The following is a 19,824-nucleotide window of genomic DNA, read 5'->3' as shown; positions in this document are numbered from 1 at the left end:
GTGTTGGACATTCTATCGGTTTGGACAAATGTATAATGACACGGATCCTCCATTATAGTATCATACTGAGTATTTGCACTCCCCTAAAATCCTCTGTCCTCCACCTGTTCGTCCCTCCCCGACACACTGCCACAACCACTGGCAGCCACACAGTCTGCAATTCTTTTTGCCATTACTACAGGGTCACCTGGGTAGTGTACTATCTCTTTGAGCTAAAGTTTTATTTGTTGAAAGAACGTTGGCATTTACTTAGTATTAGACCTTCAGATAGAATGTTGACTGATTTTTATTGAACTCATGGATATTCTTTTTATTAAGCATTTTTTTCTAATTATAGAATCATACATGAATTTTGGAAAATACAGACAAGTACAAAGAAGAAAATAACATTTACAATTTCACTGTTGTAAGATAACCACTGTAACAATTTAGTGTATTTCTTTCATGTAATTTTTTTTTTTTGCAAGAATACTTTTACATTTTTGCTATACTACACACACAATATAATCTTTTTTATTTTTATTTTTTTGAGATGGAGTTTTGGTCTTATTGCCCAGCCTGGAGTGCAGTGGCGTGATCTCATCTCACTGCAGCCTCTGCCTCCCGGGTTCAAGCAATTCTCCTGCCTCAGCCTCCTGAGTAGCTGGGATTACAGGCACCCGCCACCACACCTGGCTAATTTTTTGTATTTTTAGTAGAGAGAGTTTTGTCATGTTGGCCAGGCTGGTCTAGAACTCCTGACCTCAGGTGATCTGCCCACCTCGGCCTCCCAAAGTGCTGGCATTACAGGTATGAGCCATCGCGCCTAGCCATCTTTTTTAAACAACATTGTATCATAAGCATTCTTACTTTGTTGAAATTATTTAGTAAATATCATTTAAACTCTATTATTGGATATTTAGGCATCTTTTAGTTTGTTTTTGTATGCTAATATAAAGAAGTATAGTAAACATCTAATGCCTCAATATTTGTCTGCATTTTAGGGCACATTCTTAAGAAATATTTTATTTATTTATTTATTTATTATTATTATTATTTTGGTAGAGATACAGTCTCCCTATGTCACCCAAGCTGGTCTTGAACTCCTGGGCTCAAGTGATCTTCCCGCCTTGGCCTCCCAAAGTGTTGGGATTACAAGCATGAGCCACCACACCTGGCCAAAGACAGATTTTAAAAGTGGAATTACTGAGACCGAAGATACGGGCACTTCTCTTGACACTTACTGCTGAGTCACTTTTCAGGAGAGTTGGAGGTCTGGGTTGGGGGTGATTGTTTTTTAAAGATGAGAGAGACGTGGGTTATTCAGCATTTGCAGGTGAGGGACACAGCCTGGCAGTGTGGAAGTGACGATGCCGTGCTCTCAAAGAGGTAGGTGAGGGTTGAAAGCCAGAATGTGAGAAGCGTTGTGCTCTCTGATGCAGGAAGAAAATACATCGTGTTGGGGAGTGGGTGTGACAAGTCTGTGCACACAGCTATACAAATGTGGGAGGAGCCAAAGGAGTCCCCAGAATGACTTTTATCCTCTCAGAGTCAAGGAGTGAGGATGGAGACTGGGAATATGGGGGCATGGTGGTGATATGAAATGACTCAGTGGGGGATCAAAGGGGAAGATGCTTGGAAGTCCTTTGCATTGAGAGGTATGTTGAGGGTCTCCGAGTACCACAGGAGATTCAGCCGAGCTTGGTCATCAGACCTTAACAGTGGCACCAATTTGCAAATCCCTCTTTGGTTTTTCTCAGGGGTGTCTGGTGACCTCCATGTAGAAGTAAAGGTGAGGGTGGATGGGCTGATTGGGTTTGGGTATTTGCAGAGTGGTTGTAGATGCAGGAAAAAGGACTGAGGAAGTGAAGATCAGAGCAGTGGCGTTAAGTGATGTGTCATTATCTGGACCACCAGACAATGGCCTCTCAGGTTGATGGAACCTGTGTTAGAGCTCAGATTGCTGTAGATAAGGTGGTAATAGCCCCTATACGTAGTGTAACAGCCTTCAGAACCTGATGGGCCAATCATAGCCTGAGTATTTGTTTGAGCAGCTCAGGTCCTGAGATAGGAGCTAGTCCTGAAAGGCTGGTGTTTGGAGTGTGACGATGCTGGAGACAGGGCAGGGTCCTGGATGTCTCTCTTCTTAGAAGCTGGCTGTGGGTCCACTTCATGGATCCAGGTCAACAGCAGGGAGATGTGAACCAAAGCTGCTACTGGAAGCCTTCAGGGTTCCTCTTCACCTAGAAGGAAAATGCCGACACCGGCCAGAGCGCGGACTCAGCAGACTGGTGCTGCTCCGCTTCGTGCTTCCCTCAGAGGACTAACAGTGTCCCCCAGAACGTGCTTCAGAAAGAGATTAGAAAACGCCCAGAGAAGTTTGCATTCTGAGTCTAAATGAGAATTTGGGGCTGTGCCCAATTAGGTCAAGGATTGCTCTAGTAGACACTCTGAGGACAAAGAAAGCTGGAATCACCTGATGTCTTTGGGTTTGGAGGATAATCTGTTAACAAGTGAGACCTCTCAAGATGGCGGCTGGCAGAAGTTGCCCCTTTGGAGGTGGGGATGGAGGTCTTGGTGGGACCAGCTGCCTGCTTGGTGCCAAGCATTTGGGTCAAGTGTAAGAAGTCAGCACGCCTCATTGGATGTTACAGCTGTTGCTGAAGTTGGTGTCTCTTGGGAGAGTCCCTCCATTGTTCCTTTTGTCCCAACAATATTATTGAAAGGGAATGCTAGAGTGTTGTTTTCCGAAGTCAGATGAACTTGTTTATGACATCTACTTGCATTTAAGTTGGCTCTTGGCAAATATTGAAAAAGTCTTCCCATGCCTTTTTTTCTACTCTCAAGCGAATACTAATCAAAAATGGTACTTTTTAAAATTAACCTTTTGAAGAGTATTATTCAAATGCGCCCTGAATGACTAAACTGATAAATTGGATAAAATTAATTGCTGGAGGTGATGTACTCTTGTGAATCATTACAATTCATTCTTCCAGTTTGTTCAAGCTACCTCATTAAATCTGGAGAGGTGACAGACGCGACAACACAAGCCCAGTTCTCAAGCAGAGCAGAACTTGAGAGGGCTAAATCTTCAAACACTGCCTCATGCAATGCAATTATTGGATACGTTTGAATCTATTGCTGTTTTTGAGTTTGGAATGCATATTTGCATTTTATATGGGCTTAATGGATGTATTATTTTCCTGATCATCCTTTCTCCTTGAATTTGTTGTTAGAATGAAACATTGCTCTTTGTTTGTTGTTCTACATTGTTGATTCTTGTTTAAGAAGGCAGGCACCTGATCCTGAGATAAGTTTGCACTACAGACCAACTAGAAAAGCATCCATTATTAAACCCAGCAATAGTTACACCTCTCAATAGAACTTCCAACATTGATCTAGGTGCCCTAGATTAAAAGTAACATTTAGCCTATGGAGACTTCCCAGAGGATGCTCAACGATGATGATTATGAGATCTGAAAATAGAACCAATAAAGAGAAGACATAAAACCTGGCTTATTTTGTCTGGAAGGAAAAGGCTAAAAGAAGACTTAATGGCAGCTGGGTGCAGTGGCTCACGCCTGTAATCCCAGCACTTTGGGAGGCCGAGGCGGGCCAATCATGTGAGATCAGGAGTTCAAGACCAGCCTGGCCAACATGGTGAAACCCCATCTCTACTAAAAATACAAAAATTAGCTGGGCGTGATGGATGCCTGTAATCCCAGTCACTCTGGGGGGCTGAGGCAAGAGGATCACTTGAGCCTGGGAAGAGGAAGTTGCAGTGATCCAAGATTGTGCCACTGCCCTCCAGCCTGGGTGACAGAGTGAGACTCTGTCTCAAAAAAAAAAAAAAAAAAAAAAAAGACTTAAATCCGTGAAGTCAGTTATTCTTCCAAAGATACTTGATACATTCTCCTTTTATATAATCTATGGATAAAATCAGGGAAAACTGGTTTAAATTATAACAAGAGATTTAGGTTAGATGGAAGAAGAAAAATTTCTAGCAGGAAATGCAAGAGAACACCAGGCAAATGTGTGGACTTCATTTTCCCAGTAAAAATGGAACTGTTCACTAGGCATTGGATTTAATAGTCTTACTCACCGTGATGATGCAATGCTGAGCCTTATTCTCTTGTGATCATATAACCATTCTATTTTATGCTCTTAGAATGTCAGAGTCACTTTTATGATCTCTTCTTGGAAGCAAAAATACCCTTCTCAATACAATTCTCAGAAGGTAGTGTTTGATTAATGCATTTGATTATTATTATTATTTATTATTTTAGATAGATATGGAGTCTTACTATGTTTCCCAGGCTACTCTCAAACTCCTGGGCTCAAGCAATCCTCCTTCCTCAGCCTTCCAAAGTGCCAGGATTACAGGTGTGAGGCACCACACCTGGCCAAGATTGTTGAATTGTTTATACCTGTGTTGTAGTGCAACAGATACTTAAAAAAAAAAAAAAAAAAAAAAAAAAAAAAAAAAATGCTGTGTTAAAATTCCAGACTGAAGGTGATTTTTCTTAAAGCTGCTGATGAGGAGGGTTTTTAAATTGGTTTCTCATCACCTGTGATGTCTTGGGCCTCATATCATTATTATGACGGATGTTTCTTTTCTAAGAAGATTACCTACTCACTATTCACAATAGAAAGTGAATAGAAAGACATGGACCCGCCCATCGATGGTGGAATGGATAAAGAAACCCTGGTAATATACAGATATATCACGGAATACTACACAGCCTAAAAAAGAACAAAATCACGTCCTTTGCAGCAACATGGATGCAGCTGGAGGCCATTATCCTAAGGGAATTAACACAGGAACAGAAAATCAAATATTGCATGTTCTCACAAGCAGGAGCTAAACACTGGATACTTATGAACATAAAGGTGGCAGCAATACACACTGGGACTACTAGAGGGGGAAGAAAGGGAGCGGGGTAAGGGCTAAGAAACCAACTTAAGTACTATACTCAGTGCCTGGTTGACAGGTTCAGTTGTACCCGAAACTTCAGCATCACACAATATACCCATGTAACAAATGCACACATGTACTCCCTGAATCTAACACAGAAATTGAAATTATTAAAAAAGTAATTTGTAGTTACCAGAAAAAAAAAGATGAATTATTAAGAACCTCAAGCTGGGCATGGTCGTTCATGCCTGTAATCACAACACTCTGGGAGACGGAGGCGGAAGGATCGCTTGAGCCTAGGAGTTTGAGACCAGTCTGGGCAACATAGGGAGACCTCGTTTCTACAGCCAAATTTAAAAAGTATTAGCTGGGCATGGTGGCACACGCCTGTCATCCCAGAGCTTTGGCAGGCCAAGGCAGGGGGAATCACTTGAGCCTGGGAGGCTGAGGCTGCAGTGAGCTATGATCATGCCACTGCACTCCAAAAAAAGACCTCAGATTCTGTAGGCTTGAGTTTGAGACTAGTCTGGACAACATAGGGAGACCTCGTCTCTACAAAAAAAAAAAAAATATATATATATATGTGTGTGTGTGTGTGTGTGTATATATATATATATATATATATATATATATATATATATATATATAGAATATGTATATATTAGCCAGGCATGGTGGTGCATGCCAGCTACTGGGGAGGCTGAGGTGGGAGGATCTCCTGAGCCTGGGAGGCTGAGGCTGCAGTGAGCTATGCTCATGCCATTACACTTCAAAAGAAGACCTCAGATTCTGTAGGCTGAGGGAGGGGGGGCAGTTAGGGGAAGATCTGAGTGAAAAGCATGATTTCATTTGACCCTCAGATATCACCACCTAGTGAGTTGTAATGGTTTATGTCATAACATTTAGGCCTCAGCCTTTTCAATAGAGTTGAATCTTGTTTTTTTTTTTTTTTTTTTTTGAGACAGAGTTTCACTCTTGTTGCCTAGGCTGGAGTGCAATAGTATGATCTCAGCTCACTGTAACCTCTGCCTCCCAGATTCAAGCAATTCTCCTGCCTCAGCCTCTGAGTAGCTGGGACTACAGGCATGCACCGCCACACCAGGCTAATTTTGTATTTTTAGTAGAGACGGGGTTTCTCCATGTTGGTCAGGCTGCTCTCGACCTCCTGACTTCAGGTGATCCACCCACCTCGTCCTCCCAAAGTGCTGGGATTACAGGCGTGATCCACCGCACCCAGCCTGAAGTTTAAGCTTTTATCTGTGAAATGTTGTTTTAAAATCTAATAATTTTTTGTTCCCAGTATATATAATTTCCTTCATGACACAATTAACTGAAACAATGCACTTTATTTTTTAAAAACAAAACAACTGAACAAAATAAATTATGATTCTAAACCTGATCTTCTGATACCGTGGATTGAGAAAACTCAATTCTCATAAAATAAAGATTAGGCCATCTGACAATTTCCAAAAATTAAATAGATCGTACCTGCAAGGGTTTGTAAAAATTTCTTTTTAAGAAAACATTCTACCAGAGCCTTAAAAAATTTAGTGATGGTGTCTCACTGTGTTGCCCAGGCTTGTCTCAAACGTTTGGGCTCAAGTGATTATCCCGCCTTGGCCTCCCAAAGTGCTGGGATTACAGGTATGAGCCACCAAGTGCTGTACCTTCCAAGGTTTTGAATTAAATTTCCAGATGTTCTAATGTCTTCTGCTTATTTAAACCTTTTAAAATTCATCACCATCATTTCAAATATACATTTTGAAACTTATTTGAAAATAAAATCAGGTTGTTTCCTGGTGTAGCCAATACACTGTCTAAATTGTTAGGAGTCTATGGTGATGCCCAAGACAATTGTAACGAGATAGTTGATTCTAAAGCTGTCAGCCAAGTAACATGCAAAGTGGAGAAAAGAGCTTACATTTAAGGCTGGATGCAGTGGCTCATGCCTGCGATTCCAGCATTTTGGGAGGCTGAGATGGGCGGATCACCTGACACCAGAAGTTTGAGACCAGCCTGTCCAACATGGTGAAACCCCGTCTTCACTAAAAACACAAAAAAACTAGCTGAGCATGGTGGTGTGCACATGTAATCTCAGTTACTTGGGAGACTGAGGCATGAAAATCGTTTGAACCTGGGAGGTGGAAGTTGCAGTGAGTCGAGATCATGCCACTGTACTCCAGCCTGAGTGCAGTGACAAAGCAAGACTCTGTCTCAAAAAAAAAAAAAAAAAAAGCTTACATTTAAGACAACGTCTCGCTTTCTCTTGCCCCTTGCTTCAGCCTCACTTCCTTTTCTTCTCCCCTTTATTTCTGTATTATTATTATGTTTCTATAGTTAAATATGGTGCTGGAATGTAATTTTTAAAGTGAACCCTTCTATTGCCTTAACATTTTTTTTTTTGTCTTGTAAAGGAAGAAATTAATGTTTTAAAAACAGAACTACTACTACTTTCTTGATGTATTTTTCCCTATATGTGTTTATAACACTTAAAAAGTATTAAAATAAGGCCAGGTGCGGTGGCTCATGCCTGTAATCCTAGCATTTTGGGAGGCTGAGGCAGGGTGATCACCTGAGGTCAGGAGTTCGAGACCAGCCTGGCCAACATGGTGAAACCCCGTCTCTACTAAAAATACAAAAATTAGCTGGGCATGGAGGTGGGGGCGCCTGTAATTCCAGCTACTCAGGAGGCTTTGCAGGAGAGTTGCTTGAACCCAGGAGGTGGAGGTTGCAGTGAGCCGAGATTGCGCCACTGCACTCCAGCCTGGGCAGCAGAGCGAGACTCTATCTCCATCTAAAAAAAAAAAAAAAAAAAAAAAGAATTAAAATTAAAAACTTAGTTTTCTCTTCTAATAAAAGTAAGCTACGTCTATGATATACACATTTCTTTTTTCTCTGATGGGTTAAATATAATTTGTCAGATGAGATAGTTTCCATGCTGATAAGTGTTTTTTCATCTGTTCAGAATTACCTTTCTATGTAAATCCATCACTGAATTTCAGTGTCTTTGCAGAACGACAGAATGACTTGGTTGATCAGGTTCTGTTTTCTGTGTGCTTTGTTTTTTCTAGATACATTTCATATTGCTCTTCAGTCGACAAGGGAAATTACGGCTACAGAAATGGTACATCACTCTGCCTGACAAAGAGAGGAAGAAGATCACCCGGGAAATTGTTCAGATTATTCTCTCCCGTGGTCACAGGACAAGCAGTTTTGTTGACTGGAAGGAACTAAAACTTGTTTATAAAAGGTGTGAGTAACTTTTTGAGAGCTCAGTTTCTCAGTCTTGCTTTGGTTTGTTCTAATCCTGAACATTTTAGATTGCTATACCAATTCCATCACTTACTGAAATCTTTGAAGGCTGGGGCCCAGATATTTGTACCAATAGACTAACTAGAAAATAACTCTCATTTTATTGAAAGAAATTCTAGGTGCCAGGATGGATTCTAAGTAAATAAACTACACGTTGATAGTGCACGCATGCATTCAAGAAAAGTGGTATGAAAACTTGTTACATTCCTGGCATTGTTCTTTTTTAATTTTTTGGAGATGGAATCTCACTCTGTCGCCCAGGCTGGAGTGCAATGGCATGATCTCAGCTCACTGCAACTTCCACCTCCTGGGTTCAAGCGATTCTCTTGCCTCAGCCTCCCGAGTAGCTGGGATTGCAGGCATCTGCCACTATGCCTGACTAATTTTTGTATTTTAAGAGAGGTGGGGTTTCACAGTGTTGGCCAGGCTGGTCTGGAACTCCTGTGCTCAGGTGATCCACCTGCCTCGGCCTCCCAAAGCGCTGGGATTACAGGTGTTAGCTGTCATGCCCGGCCATTCCTGGCATTGTTCTAATGGCTGTGAATACATCAGTGAACAAGACAGATGACATTCCTGCTCTCATGTAGTATACATATTTATTAAGTAACCAAATAAAATATTTTCAGTTAGTAATAAGTGCTTTGGAAAAAATGGAGGTTAGTATGAGAGATGGGGATGTGTTCAGTGGGACAGCTCTTATTATACCTATTACTTTAATTTGTAATGAGTACATTGAGGACACAAAGAGTTTAAGTAGTCAGTTCCCAGTCACAGTAATTGTTAATTGCTAGAGCCAGGCTTCAAATCCAGATCTTTTTGGCTTTAAAGGCTGCATATTCTTTTTACCATACCTGCTTGCCATGGCAAGACCATTACTAGAAAGCACCCTCCATAGGTAAGAGAACTAAGCCTGAGAGGTAACATGATTTTGCCCTTGGAGACCCAGGTAATTGACGCCTCAGCCAGGAACAGAACACAGCTAACTTGACCTTGTATCCAACACCCCACTGCAACTCCTGGAAGGAGTTATGCTCCTTAGATATTCTCTTGCAAAGGGTGTCTGTAAAACTCATTGGGAAAAACAGAGGTAACCTTCACAGACTGATATTCAATGGAGTAAATTTTCAGCAAGTGCCTGCGAAGCTCCATCTGCTGGGCCCAAGGTTGGAGTCTGACAAGTTGAGGAGGGAGGCTCACACAGAATGACTGAAGCCTGTTGTGAAGCGGGAGAGTGACTGGTCAGGGCTTTCTATTTTACAAAAAACAATTGACAAGCTGGAGAGGGGTGTGAAGACACCCTGATTACCAGGGGCGAAAGGATACTGTCCTCCTGATAATAGCTCTTCAAGGTACAATTTTGTTGAGAGCTTTCATGCATAATTAACGGAAGTAATCCAACCCCCGCAGCATTTTCATATATTCTGATTTATATTTCAGGAGGCTATTGGGGGTGATGAATAATGATTTCATTCTTGGATGAGGAGAGGCTCAGCGGGGGAGGAGGTGACTTTACATATTCACGGGAAAAACTGCCTCCAGGTTGCTTAATGTATCGTCATATTTTCCTTTTGTTATTTTTCATTTCAAGGTATGCTAGTTTATATTTTTGCTGTGCAATAGAAAATCAGGACAATGAGCTCTTGACGCTAGAGATTGTGCATCGTTACGTGGAGCTGCTGGACAAATATTTTGGAAATGTAAGTGTTGTCCTTGTCGGTTAGGATTAGCTACAGTCCCCATCTCAGCTCTTACTTCAGTTCTGTCTTTCATCGCATCCCTTTTCTCTCTCACATCTAAAATATGAATTGAACTTGAACCAAAGATCACCTTAGTCCCCTAAGATTAGAATACAAGACTTTTCTCCCTACCTGTAATTCTTAGTAAATGAAAGACCCAAAGCTTTCCTTTTTCCTTTTTAAATAGAGACGGGGTCCTGCTATGTTGCCCAGGTTGGTCTTGAACTCTTGGCCTCAAGCAATTCTCCCACCTCAGCTTCCCAAAGAGCTAAGATTATAGGCATGACCTACCACGCCCGGCCACCCAAAGCTTTCAAGAGGTGGATGTATCTTTACCTTCATACTACAAATGCACTAGAGACCTTATTTCAGTGAACCAGAATTTAACTCTGAAGGATTTCTTGATATTCTGTTCTTTGTACTTCATTGACTTTGTCATCTCTTTTCTGTTTTGACTTTTTATCCTTTCTCTGGCTTTTTTTCTAAGCTACAAGTATTCTTAGTTATTTATGCATAAGAAAAATAGCAACAAACAAAAAAAACCAGATCCTTTTCTTTCACATTGCTATTCAATAATCTTTTTGCATTTTCTGCCAAGTGATATGCTGTACTAGGTGCTCCTGTCCTCAGAACTCATTCACTTGGCAGTGCTTACAGCATGGGTCCATCTTTACTCTCCAAGGAAATCAGCAAGTTACCACTGAACCTTCCTGTGGGTTGACACCAGCGATTCCTCTTGAGTCTTCACCTGCCTTCACCTGCTTCACGCTGCAGCATCGTACCCTTGTTCACCATGACGCTTTCTTTAAATTCTTGATTTTGCCATGACATTGATTTCTGCTGACTCTTGTCCTGTTATTTCTGAAGGCCCCTCCTTGGTTTCTTCCACTCAGCTGCCTTCCTCTGCCCATCCCTGAATGCCCTCATTTGTTCCTAACTCTGTGTGTACTGACTCTCTGCCCTGGAAATCCCTTACTATGTGACTCTTCTTCCCCTGGTTGGTGACAGTCTTCACTGGGCTTCTCATGGTCCAGAACCAAACTCATCTACTGAAAATCCGTTCTGTCTTATGATTGGAATTTGTTATGTTCCAGAATCCTTCAGTGCAAAAGGATGCTGTTTCTTTTGTCTTTTTCTACGCTTTACCGGAATCTGCCTTTATCTATTCAAATTGGGCTGACGTTCATTTCCTTCTTTCCACTCTTACTGGTATAGGTTCACTTGGAATTTCAATTTTGCTTTTCTCTTAAACATCCTACCAGGCTTTTTATGCCTCTGAGCTTTTCTCTGTTCACCCTCTTGCCTTATTAGTTACCATCTTCCTTAAAAAACCCAGATATAGGTGTGGCATTCCTTCACAGCCACTTTCCATCATGTACAATAAATAAAATCAATCTCCCTAGACTGTCATTTAAGCTTTCAAAGCATGGATCCCTGACCACTCCTCCAGCCCGTTGCACTTCCCTTTTTTTTTTTTGAGATGGAGTCTTGCTCTGTCGCCCAGGCTGGAGTGCAGTGGCTGGATCTCAGCTCACTGCAAGCTCCGCCTCCCGGGTTTATGCCATTCTCCTGCCTCAGCCTCCCGAGTAGCTGGGACTATAGGCGCCCGCCACCTCGCCTGGCTAGTTTTTTGTATTTTTAGTAGAGACGGGGTTTCACTGTGTTAGCCAGGATGGTCTCAATCTCCTGACCTCGTGATCCGCCCGTCTCGGCCTCCCAAAGTGCTGGGATTACAGGCTTGAGCCACTGCGCCCGGCCTGCACTTCCCTTTTTTATTGATTGATTTATTTATTGAGACAGAGTTTTGCTCTTGTTGCCTAGTCTGGAGTGCAATGGCACGATCTCTGCTCACTGCAACCTCTGCCTCCCGAGTTCAAGTGATTCTCCTGCCTCAGCCTCCTGAGTAGCTGGGATTACAGGCCCCTGCCACCATGCCTGGCTCATTTTTATGTTTTTATTAGAGATGGGGTTTCACCATGTTGGCCAGGCTAGTCTTGAACTCCTGACCTCGGGTGATCCGCCTGCCTTGGCCTCCCAATGTCAGGCGTGAGTCACCGCCTCCAGGCTACATTTCCCTTTTTATATACCTGAGAGTTCTCCAGCAACAAGGAATGACCTTGGAGTGTCCCTCATTGGCACCCAATTTGCTCGACCACCAAATTGCAATTCTCTTGAGACCATGCTTTGTGACTCATTTGATACCCCACGCTTAACTTGTAACAGCTGTGGGCCAGATCTGATAGCAAATGTTCCAAAACATTTAATCCAGTTAACAGTCTCAAGAAATAAATCACTGGATTTGGAAAGTGTTTTCTTCTCTTAATACCCTCTTCCCTTACTCACTGAAGGTTTTTGTTAAGTGTAGGATAATTTGCTTCTAGAAGAGTTTTTTTTTTTTTTTGTTATTCTCTTTAACGGAATGAGCAGTATTTGCAATATTGAACAAATTTTATCAGATTTGTTGCAACACTTTTCATAAGGATGAACACTGGATAGATTTCTAAAAGAATTTTTCCTCCCTCCTTTTTCTTCCCCCTCGCAAAGGATATTGTAAGACCTAAAATGTTGCTTCAGGGATTTCAGGTTGTTGGTCAGTATATAACAGCAATAAGACAACTAGACCATCTTTTCTTTCTCCTCTTGGTGTACCAAGTTTATTTTCATTTTTTAAAGGAGAAATTTGCAAATGTATAATAGCACGTTTTCAAACATATTATTTAATTTAATACTTTCTACTGTTCAAATGAATTCTCACATTTTTGTACTTTCTTTTGAAATAAACTATAGACTGGGCCTTTTGCAAGAGCCTGAAGAAGTTTCCCTGAGGTCTGAGCATTCCCATAACCTGCCTTCTCTTTCTCATTTCTGAACTCTGGCCTCATCTGTCGCATTTTCATAGATTAAACCAACTGTGATAATGTGAATTGTGGCTGAATTTTGATCTCAATCTATCTGATCAAATTTCAACCAGACATCTCAGGGCATTCTGCTTCTCAAGAGAACTTGAGTGACCTTCACTCATGCTAAACCCAGTTAAAGTACAAAGAGAGTCAGAATGAATTCCCGTTTCTCTAACATTAATTTTCCATTCTATTTTGGTATACCTTTGGAAGCTCTGTCTTTGTCATGTACCAAAATTTAATTTATTAAAAAATTCAATGAATCTTTCATTAAGCTAAGAGCAGCTAAGAGCAATTCAAGGCTATATGCCCAGTAGAAGTTCAGTTCTTATTAATTAACAGTAATGAGCAAAGACTTCCAGTACTGATTCTCATTGACATAATCTCAGCAATAAAATATTTCTCTTTGGTTTTCTTTTCCTCCCATATTAATACTAAAGCTTTCCTTGAATTCTGCCCTTATATAATGTTATCTAGGGGAAAACTTGGTACTGAGCTTCTCTAATAACACTGGAAAATATTATCTGCTGAAGACAGATGGATCAAAATCTCTGGCTACTAATTTAAAATATGTATTTTTTTTTTAGCACTTTTCAATTCCAAGGAGATTTACAAGGATTAACTAGTTAATCTTCTGATCTTCAGTAAGTAGCATTAACCCCAAATTATAGAGGCTCAGGGGAAATGCCTCACAGTCTCATGCCAGATAAGAATCTGAGGATGTAGATACCTGCCATGTTTCTGCATTACAGACTATAGTGTGAATTTTTACTGGTGCCTCCATCTGTGAGGATGTTGATGTCCCAGAGAGCTTTTGAACTTGATGTAGGGAGTTTTTTGTTTGCTTGTTGTTTGCTGTTGGGGGAGAACGCTATGAGTCCCTCAGATGCTGCTGTAGGCTCACTGACTCACCAGTTCAAGGATTTGGGGCCTGTTATGTATCTCTGTTTACAGATGAGAAAAATGACCCTCAAAAAGGTTAAGAGAAATGTTTACTTTGCTAACCTTGTAGGGCTGCTGGGAGGGGCAAAGAGATGGCGTGATAGCAATACTCAACAAACTCTTCATTGCTATATAGTTGTACATTGCATTATAATTATTCTTATTTTGTTTTATTTTATTTTTTTTTTTGAGATGGAGTCTCACTGTTGTCACCCAGGCTGGAGTGCAGTGGCGCGATCTCGGCTCACGGCAACTTCTGCCTCCTGGGTTCAAGCAATTCTCCTGCCTCAGCCTCCCTAGTAGCTGGGATTCCAGGCGTGTACTACCACGCCTGGCTAATTTTTGTATTTTTAGTAGAGATGGGGTTTCGTCAGGTTGGCCAGGCTGGCCTGGAACTCCTGGCCTCAGGTGATCCACCCACCTCGGCCTCCCAAAGTGTTGGGATTAACAGGTGTGAGCCACTGTGCCTGGCCTGTTCTTATTTTATATATAGCTTTATGGTACTTATATAGTTTACTGTTATTTGAAGCATTTGCTGCATGTAACGTGAAACTTTTTGTATTTACTTTAGAGCATAATTTAATAAGGACATGTGCTTCTTAGATTCTGTCCAAAAGGATTCAGTTGGTGAAATGCCAGAAATAATCTCACTGCATCATGAATTCTGCAGTAAGAAAAGAACCTGAAGCCAAATTACAGTAGAGCACAAGGCTAGGACATTGAAGATAAAGTTAAATGATAGTTTCTATCTTTGCCCATGTTGCCCAGTCTGGTCTCGAGCTTTTGACCTCAAGTGATCTGCCCGCCTCGGTCCCCGAAAAGTGCTGGGATTACAGGTGTGAGTAATTAGGCAGTAGTTTCAGAAACATGAATTGGGACTGGGAACGGTGGCTCATGCCTGTAATCCCAGGACTTTGGGAGGCCAAGGTGGAGGGGATCACTTAAGGTCAGGAGTTCAAGGCCAGCCTGGCCAACATGGTGAAACCCTGTCTCTACTAAAAATAAAAATAAAAAAATTAGCCAGGCCTGGTGGCGTATGCCTGTAATCCCAGCTACTCAGGAGGCTGAGGCAGAAGAATTGTTTGAACCCAGGAGGTGGAGGTTGCAGTGAGCTGAGATGACTCCACTGCACTCCAGCCTGGGTGATGGAGTAAGACTGTCTCAAAAAAAAAAAAAAAGAAAAAGTAAAAGAAAAAAAATTGAATCTGAACTGGTGTAAGGGTCTTCCTGGATGTTTTCTCTCATTCTCAGATGGCAGCAGACTCAAAGAATAACCATAGGGTAGCACTTTCCGGTTGCTGTATGTAAAATAGTTGCTCAGTTGTAACATTCTTTATAATGCCTATGGAACTTGCATATTCATTTCTCTTCAGATCTGAAGATAGTAACTGTATACCAAGGGGTGTGTGTGTGTGTGTATCGTGTCTGTAACTCTGCATACCACCTTACCTTACCCTTATCCCTTGAAACTAGTACAGTAAATTAATTGCCCCTTGGCTGCTAGAGGACCCAGACCTAGAGATGCGTCAAAGTGGGGTATAAGAAGTTCCTAGAGAATTTTCATTAGTATCTGTCAGGTTCACTTTGCAGGATTTTAATTGCTTGTTTCTCCTAATGAGGCTCCTGTCTGTCTTGGATTCCTGGTCTACGCCTGCCTTGAACTCTGAGGTTCCTCAGCTTGCTACTGTAACTCCTGACTTCTGCCTTTTCTGACCTCTGGTAACTGCTTACTTTTCATACCTTCTTTCATGTACATGGGTGTCTGATCTATTGTGATTTCTCTTTGTTTCTTTCTATTGTTTAAAACTGCAAAAATGATGCATATTTTTATAATCCCCTCTAAACATATAGTTTTTAAAAATGCGATTTCATTCTGCATATTATTCTGCAACCTTCTTTTTTTCCCCCTTACAAGTCTATCTTAGAGCTCTTGCCATATTTGTGCATGTAAATCTACCTCATTCTTTTCAGCTTCTACATAGAAAATGCTTGCAACATATACAACAGCAGGGAAAGGAGACAGTATCTGTGATACCGAAAGAATCATTCAAATTTCTAAGATAAATATTACAATAGAAAAAACCAAAGTCTTTAAGAAGCAATTTGTAGACAAGGCAAGAAATGGAAAAGGCCAGTGCATATCTACTCAGATGTACAGTCTCACTAATAAGCAGGGAAGTACAAATTTAATTAATGTTCATCTGAAAATGTAGACTATCCATTGCTGGAGATGGCATAAATAGGTAATCACTCCTACTGTTAGTGAAACTTTTGATTTTTATCGACTACTTTGGAAGACCACATTTTAGTATTTATCAGTTTTAAATATATAAATCTTTTGACCCAACAATTCCCCGAGGAATTTATTCCTACGCTACACTCAAATTAGTGTACAATACGCAACAAAAATTATGGCAGCATTATTTAGAATAAAAAGTGGAAAGAGCCCAAAGTCTGCCCATATCCATAAAGGAGCTGCTTAAATAAACAATGGTATACCCCCAGTATGCCATGGTAATTCTGTGTAGAAGTTGGATGCATTTGGATCTGTCAACTTAAACCATGTTCCTTGTGGAGTTTGCTAGTTTATTGACCTAACTTGTAAATTATGGAGGAATTTGCTAAAATATTGATATCTATTTCATGCAAAGTTATAGCATTCAGTACAACCATAGAATTGTATCTGGGATGCCATTAATCTCTAGCATATTAGAAACAAGGCCTATATCTATTTATTTTTATTTTTTGAGAAGGAGTCTTGCTCTGTCACCCAGGCGGGAGTGCAATGGCATGATCTCGGCTCACTACAACCTCTGCCTCCCGGGTCCAAGTGATTCTTCTGCCTCAGCCTCCTGAGTAGCTGGAATTACAGTTGTGCACCACGATGCCGGCTAATTTTTGTATTTTAGTAGAGACGGGGTTTTACCTTGTTGGCCAGGCTGGTCTTGAACTCTTGACCTCAAGTGATCCGCCTACCTCAGCCTCCCAAAGTGCTGGGATTACAGGCATGAGCCACCATGCCTGGACAAGGCCTCTATTTAAACTTGCTCCTTCATTTATCTTACAAGCATTTTTTGTGTCTTACAATGTGCCAGAAACCAGGGATAGAAAGATCATGAAGACAAAGTTTCTGTCCTGAACTCACAGTATGGGGGGGAGTGATTAGTAATCAATAAACATAAACTAGTGCACAGAAGATGTAGGTGAGAACCCACAGGAAGTGATGTGAAATCTGAATGGGGAAAAGGGAATTTGGGGAATTGCCATGTGCCTGACTTTTGAACTTGGCCTTGAAAAAATGAACTTGGTTTTGCCAGCAGGAGAATAAAGAAAAGGACATTTGAGGACACAATCCAAGAATTCTTGGAATGTGCAGAGGGCAAAGGCACAAAAAAGCACCGTGACATTGTGAGTTTGTGGCATGTGTGTCAGATGCACGGATGAACACTGGAGCAGGAAACCAGACAGCAGGGCGCAGGCTGGTAAGGCTGGTAAAGATTCCTATATGCCTTTGTCCTGAAGACCTTACACAGGAGAGGCACAAGATCAGCATTTTAGCAAAGCATTAGTGGTCAGTGGTCTTGAGCAGGCACAGCCGCCAGCTGGAAGGTCATTGCAGTGGCCTGATTGAGAAGTGTTGCAGGCCTGAGCAGCAGCTGTGAAAGCAGAGAAGGGAGGAAGGGTAGGGACTTATTTAGACAATAGAATCAGTAGGAACTCATGACCAAATCCAGAGGGATGAGATCAAGGGAGGGAGAGGAATGAGTAGGGAAGGGGAGGTATATTGGTTGAACTCTAGAATGAATTAGATGGAGCAATTAGAAAGAGGTTGCAACTCCTAAGCAAAATAGGGACTAAAGGAAAAAGAATAATCTTGATGTCAGTTTGGGACATGGTGACATGGATTGAGGAATAGGCAAGTAAATATGTCTAGTTAGTGGGTGAAAATATTGGACTAGTGAACCAGAGGGGGATCAGGGCTAGTCATCTAGGTTTGTTGAGCTCCCTGCCTGCTAGACACAGCTGTAGAGAGCCAGCAAGATGGTCCAGGAGAATGCATTTTGCAAAGAGAAGAGGCTCCCCTGAGGAACATGAATATTCAAGGAGAAGATGGATGGCTAGAATATAAGCAACATGAAGCAGAGATGTTTGTCTGTTCTGTTGATTGATATGTACTAGGCACACGTTAAATAATTCTTAAAGAAATGCAGGGTCGGAGGGAGATAAATTATCCAAGGAATCTGAGAAGGAATTATCGCACATAGACAAGAAAAACAGGCATTAAGCGGTATTGCCAAAATCAGGAGAGCAAAGGAGAAGAGATTTTCAAGGAACAGGGACTGGTGAAGAGTACCACATGCCGCTGAGAGGTAAACGTTGGGGAGGTCTGGAGACTTTCTTCTTCTTTTTTTTTCTCCTCCCTTTTTTTTTTTCAGTTATACTTTAAGTTCTGGGATACATGTGCAGAACATGCAGGTTTGTTACATAGGTATATATGTGCCATGGTGGTTTGCTGTACCCATCAGCTTGTCATCTACATTAGGTGTTTCTCCTAATGCTATCTCTCCCCTGGCCCCCCACCCCATGACAGGCTCTGGTGTGTGATGTTCCCCTCCCTGTGTCCCTGTGTTCTCATTGTTCAGCTCCCACTTATGAATGAGAACATGCAGTGTTTGGTTTTCTGTTCTTGTGTTAGTTTGCTGAGAATGATGGTTTCCAGCTTCATGTCCCTGCAAAGGACAGGAACTCATCCTTTGTTATGGCTGCGTAGTATTCCATGGTGTATATGTGCCACATTTTTTTTATCCAGTCTGTCATTGATGGGCACTTGGGTTGGTTCCAAGTCTTTGCTACTGTGAATAGTGCTGCAATAAACATACATGTGCATGTGTCTTTATAGCAGAATGATTTATAATCCTTTGGGTATATACCCAGTAATGGGATTGCTGGGTCAAATGGTATTTCTGGTTCCAGATCCTTGAGGAATTGCTACACTGTCTTCCACAATGGCTGAACTAATTTACACTCCCACTAACAGTGTAAAAGCATTCCTATTTCTCCACATCCTCTCCAGCACCTGTTGTTTCCTAACTTTTTAATGATCGCCATTCTATCTGGCGTGAGATGGTATCTCATTGTAGTTTTGATTTGTATTTTTCTAATGACTAGTGACAACAGCTAGAATAGACAATTGGGATCTAATTAAACTAAAGAGCTTCTGCACAGCAAAAGAAACTATCATCAGAGTGAACAGGCAACCTACAGAATGGGAGAAAACTTTTGCAATCTATCCATCTGACAAAGGGCTAATATCCAGAATCTACAAAGAACTTAAACAAACATACAAGAAAAAAACAACCCCATCAAAAAGTGGGTGAAGGATATGAACAGACACCTCTCAAAAGAAGACATTTATGCAGTCTGGAGACTCACTGAGCAGAGTTTCAAGAGAATAGCTTCAGTTGGGTGGATGGGGTATGGTATGGAAAGAGAACGTGTCAGTGAGTAGAGGAATAAGTAGGGAGTAAGACAGCAAGGATAGTGTGTGAGCACGGGAAATGAGCCTTATTTGGATCATGGGAGCGATCTTGCCATATACTTGCTACACTGAAATAAACACCAAAATCTATCAGACTCTGCTTTGCTGTGTGCCAGGCGTTCTTGATGTGAAATCCCCCAGTCTAGCGGCCTCAGCATCACCTGGGAACCTGTTAAAAGTGCAGATTCTCAGTTCTTATCTAGACCTCCCGAGTCATAAACTCTGGGGGTGGGCCGCAGCACCATGTGTTTCAATGAGCCTTTGGAATGAGTTTGAGAACCACTGGCACTGTGACATAATTTTGAGAAAAATTAGCACAGTTGGGTTAATTTTCCTCTGAAGAGTTAGTTTCTGAGAGCGTTCTAAAGCTAGAAGCCAAGATTTACAGAGCAGAGAGCAGGAGCAACGAAGCTCTGCCTCCTGCCTGGAATGCAGCTGTGGCTCAGTTTTCTTGGTGCAAATAGAAAGAGGAGCCGAGTGGCCTCATTCCCTTACTGAGCC

At 41.5% G+C, this 19,824-nt stretch overlaps 1 protein-coding gene across 2 annotated transcripts in view; it reads left to right on the top strand.

The window, feature by feature from the left end:
- Positions 1-19,824, top strand: part of AP1S3 (adaptor related protein complex 1 subunit sigma 3) — a 91,401-nt gene that overhangs the window by 47,561 nt on the left and 24,016 nt on the right. For both annotated transcript variants that reach the window (XM_023222277.2, XM_023222265.2), the window contains exons 2-3: positions 7,966-8,144; positions 9,795-9,903. In XM_023222277.2, coding sequence (XP_023078045.2) covers positions 7,966-8,144; positions 9,795-9,903 — 288 coding nt within the window. The remainder of the gene's footprint in view (positions 1-7,965; positions 8,145-9,794; positions 9,904-19,824) is intronic.

The sequence above is a fragment of the Piliocolobus tephrosceles genome, chromosome 11, assembly GCF_002776525.5.
Source record: "Piliocolobus tephrosceles isolate RC106 chromosome 11, ASM277652v3, whole genome shotgun sequence".
Taxonomy (NCBI): domain Eukaryota; kingdom Metazoa; phylum Chordata; class Mammalia; order Primates; family Cercopithecidae; genus Piliocolobus; species Piliocolobus tephrosceles.
The sequence above is the reverse complement of the archived record's forward strand: the minus strand, read 5'-3'. Positions and strand labels throughout refer to the sequence as shown.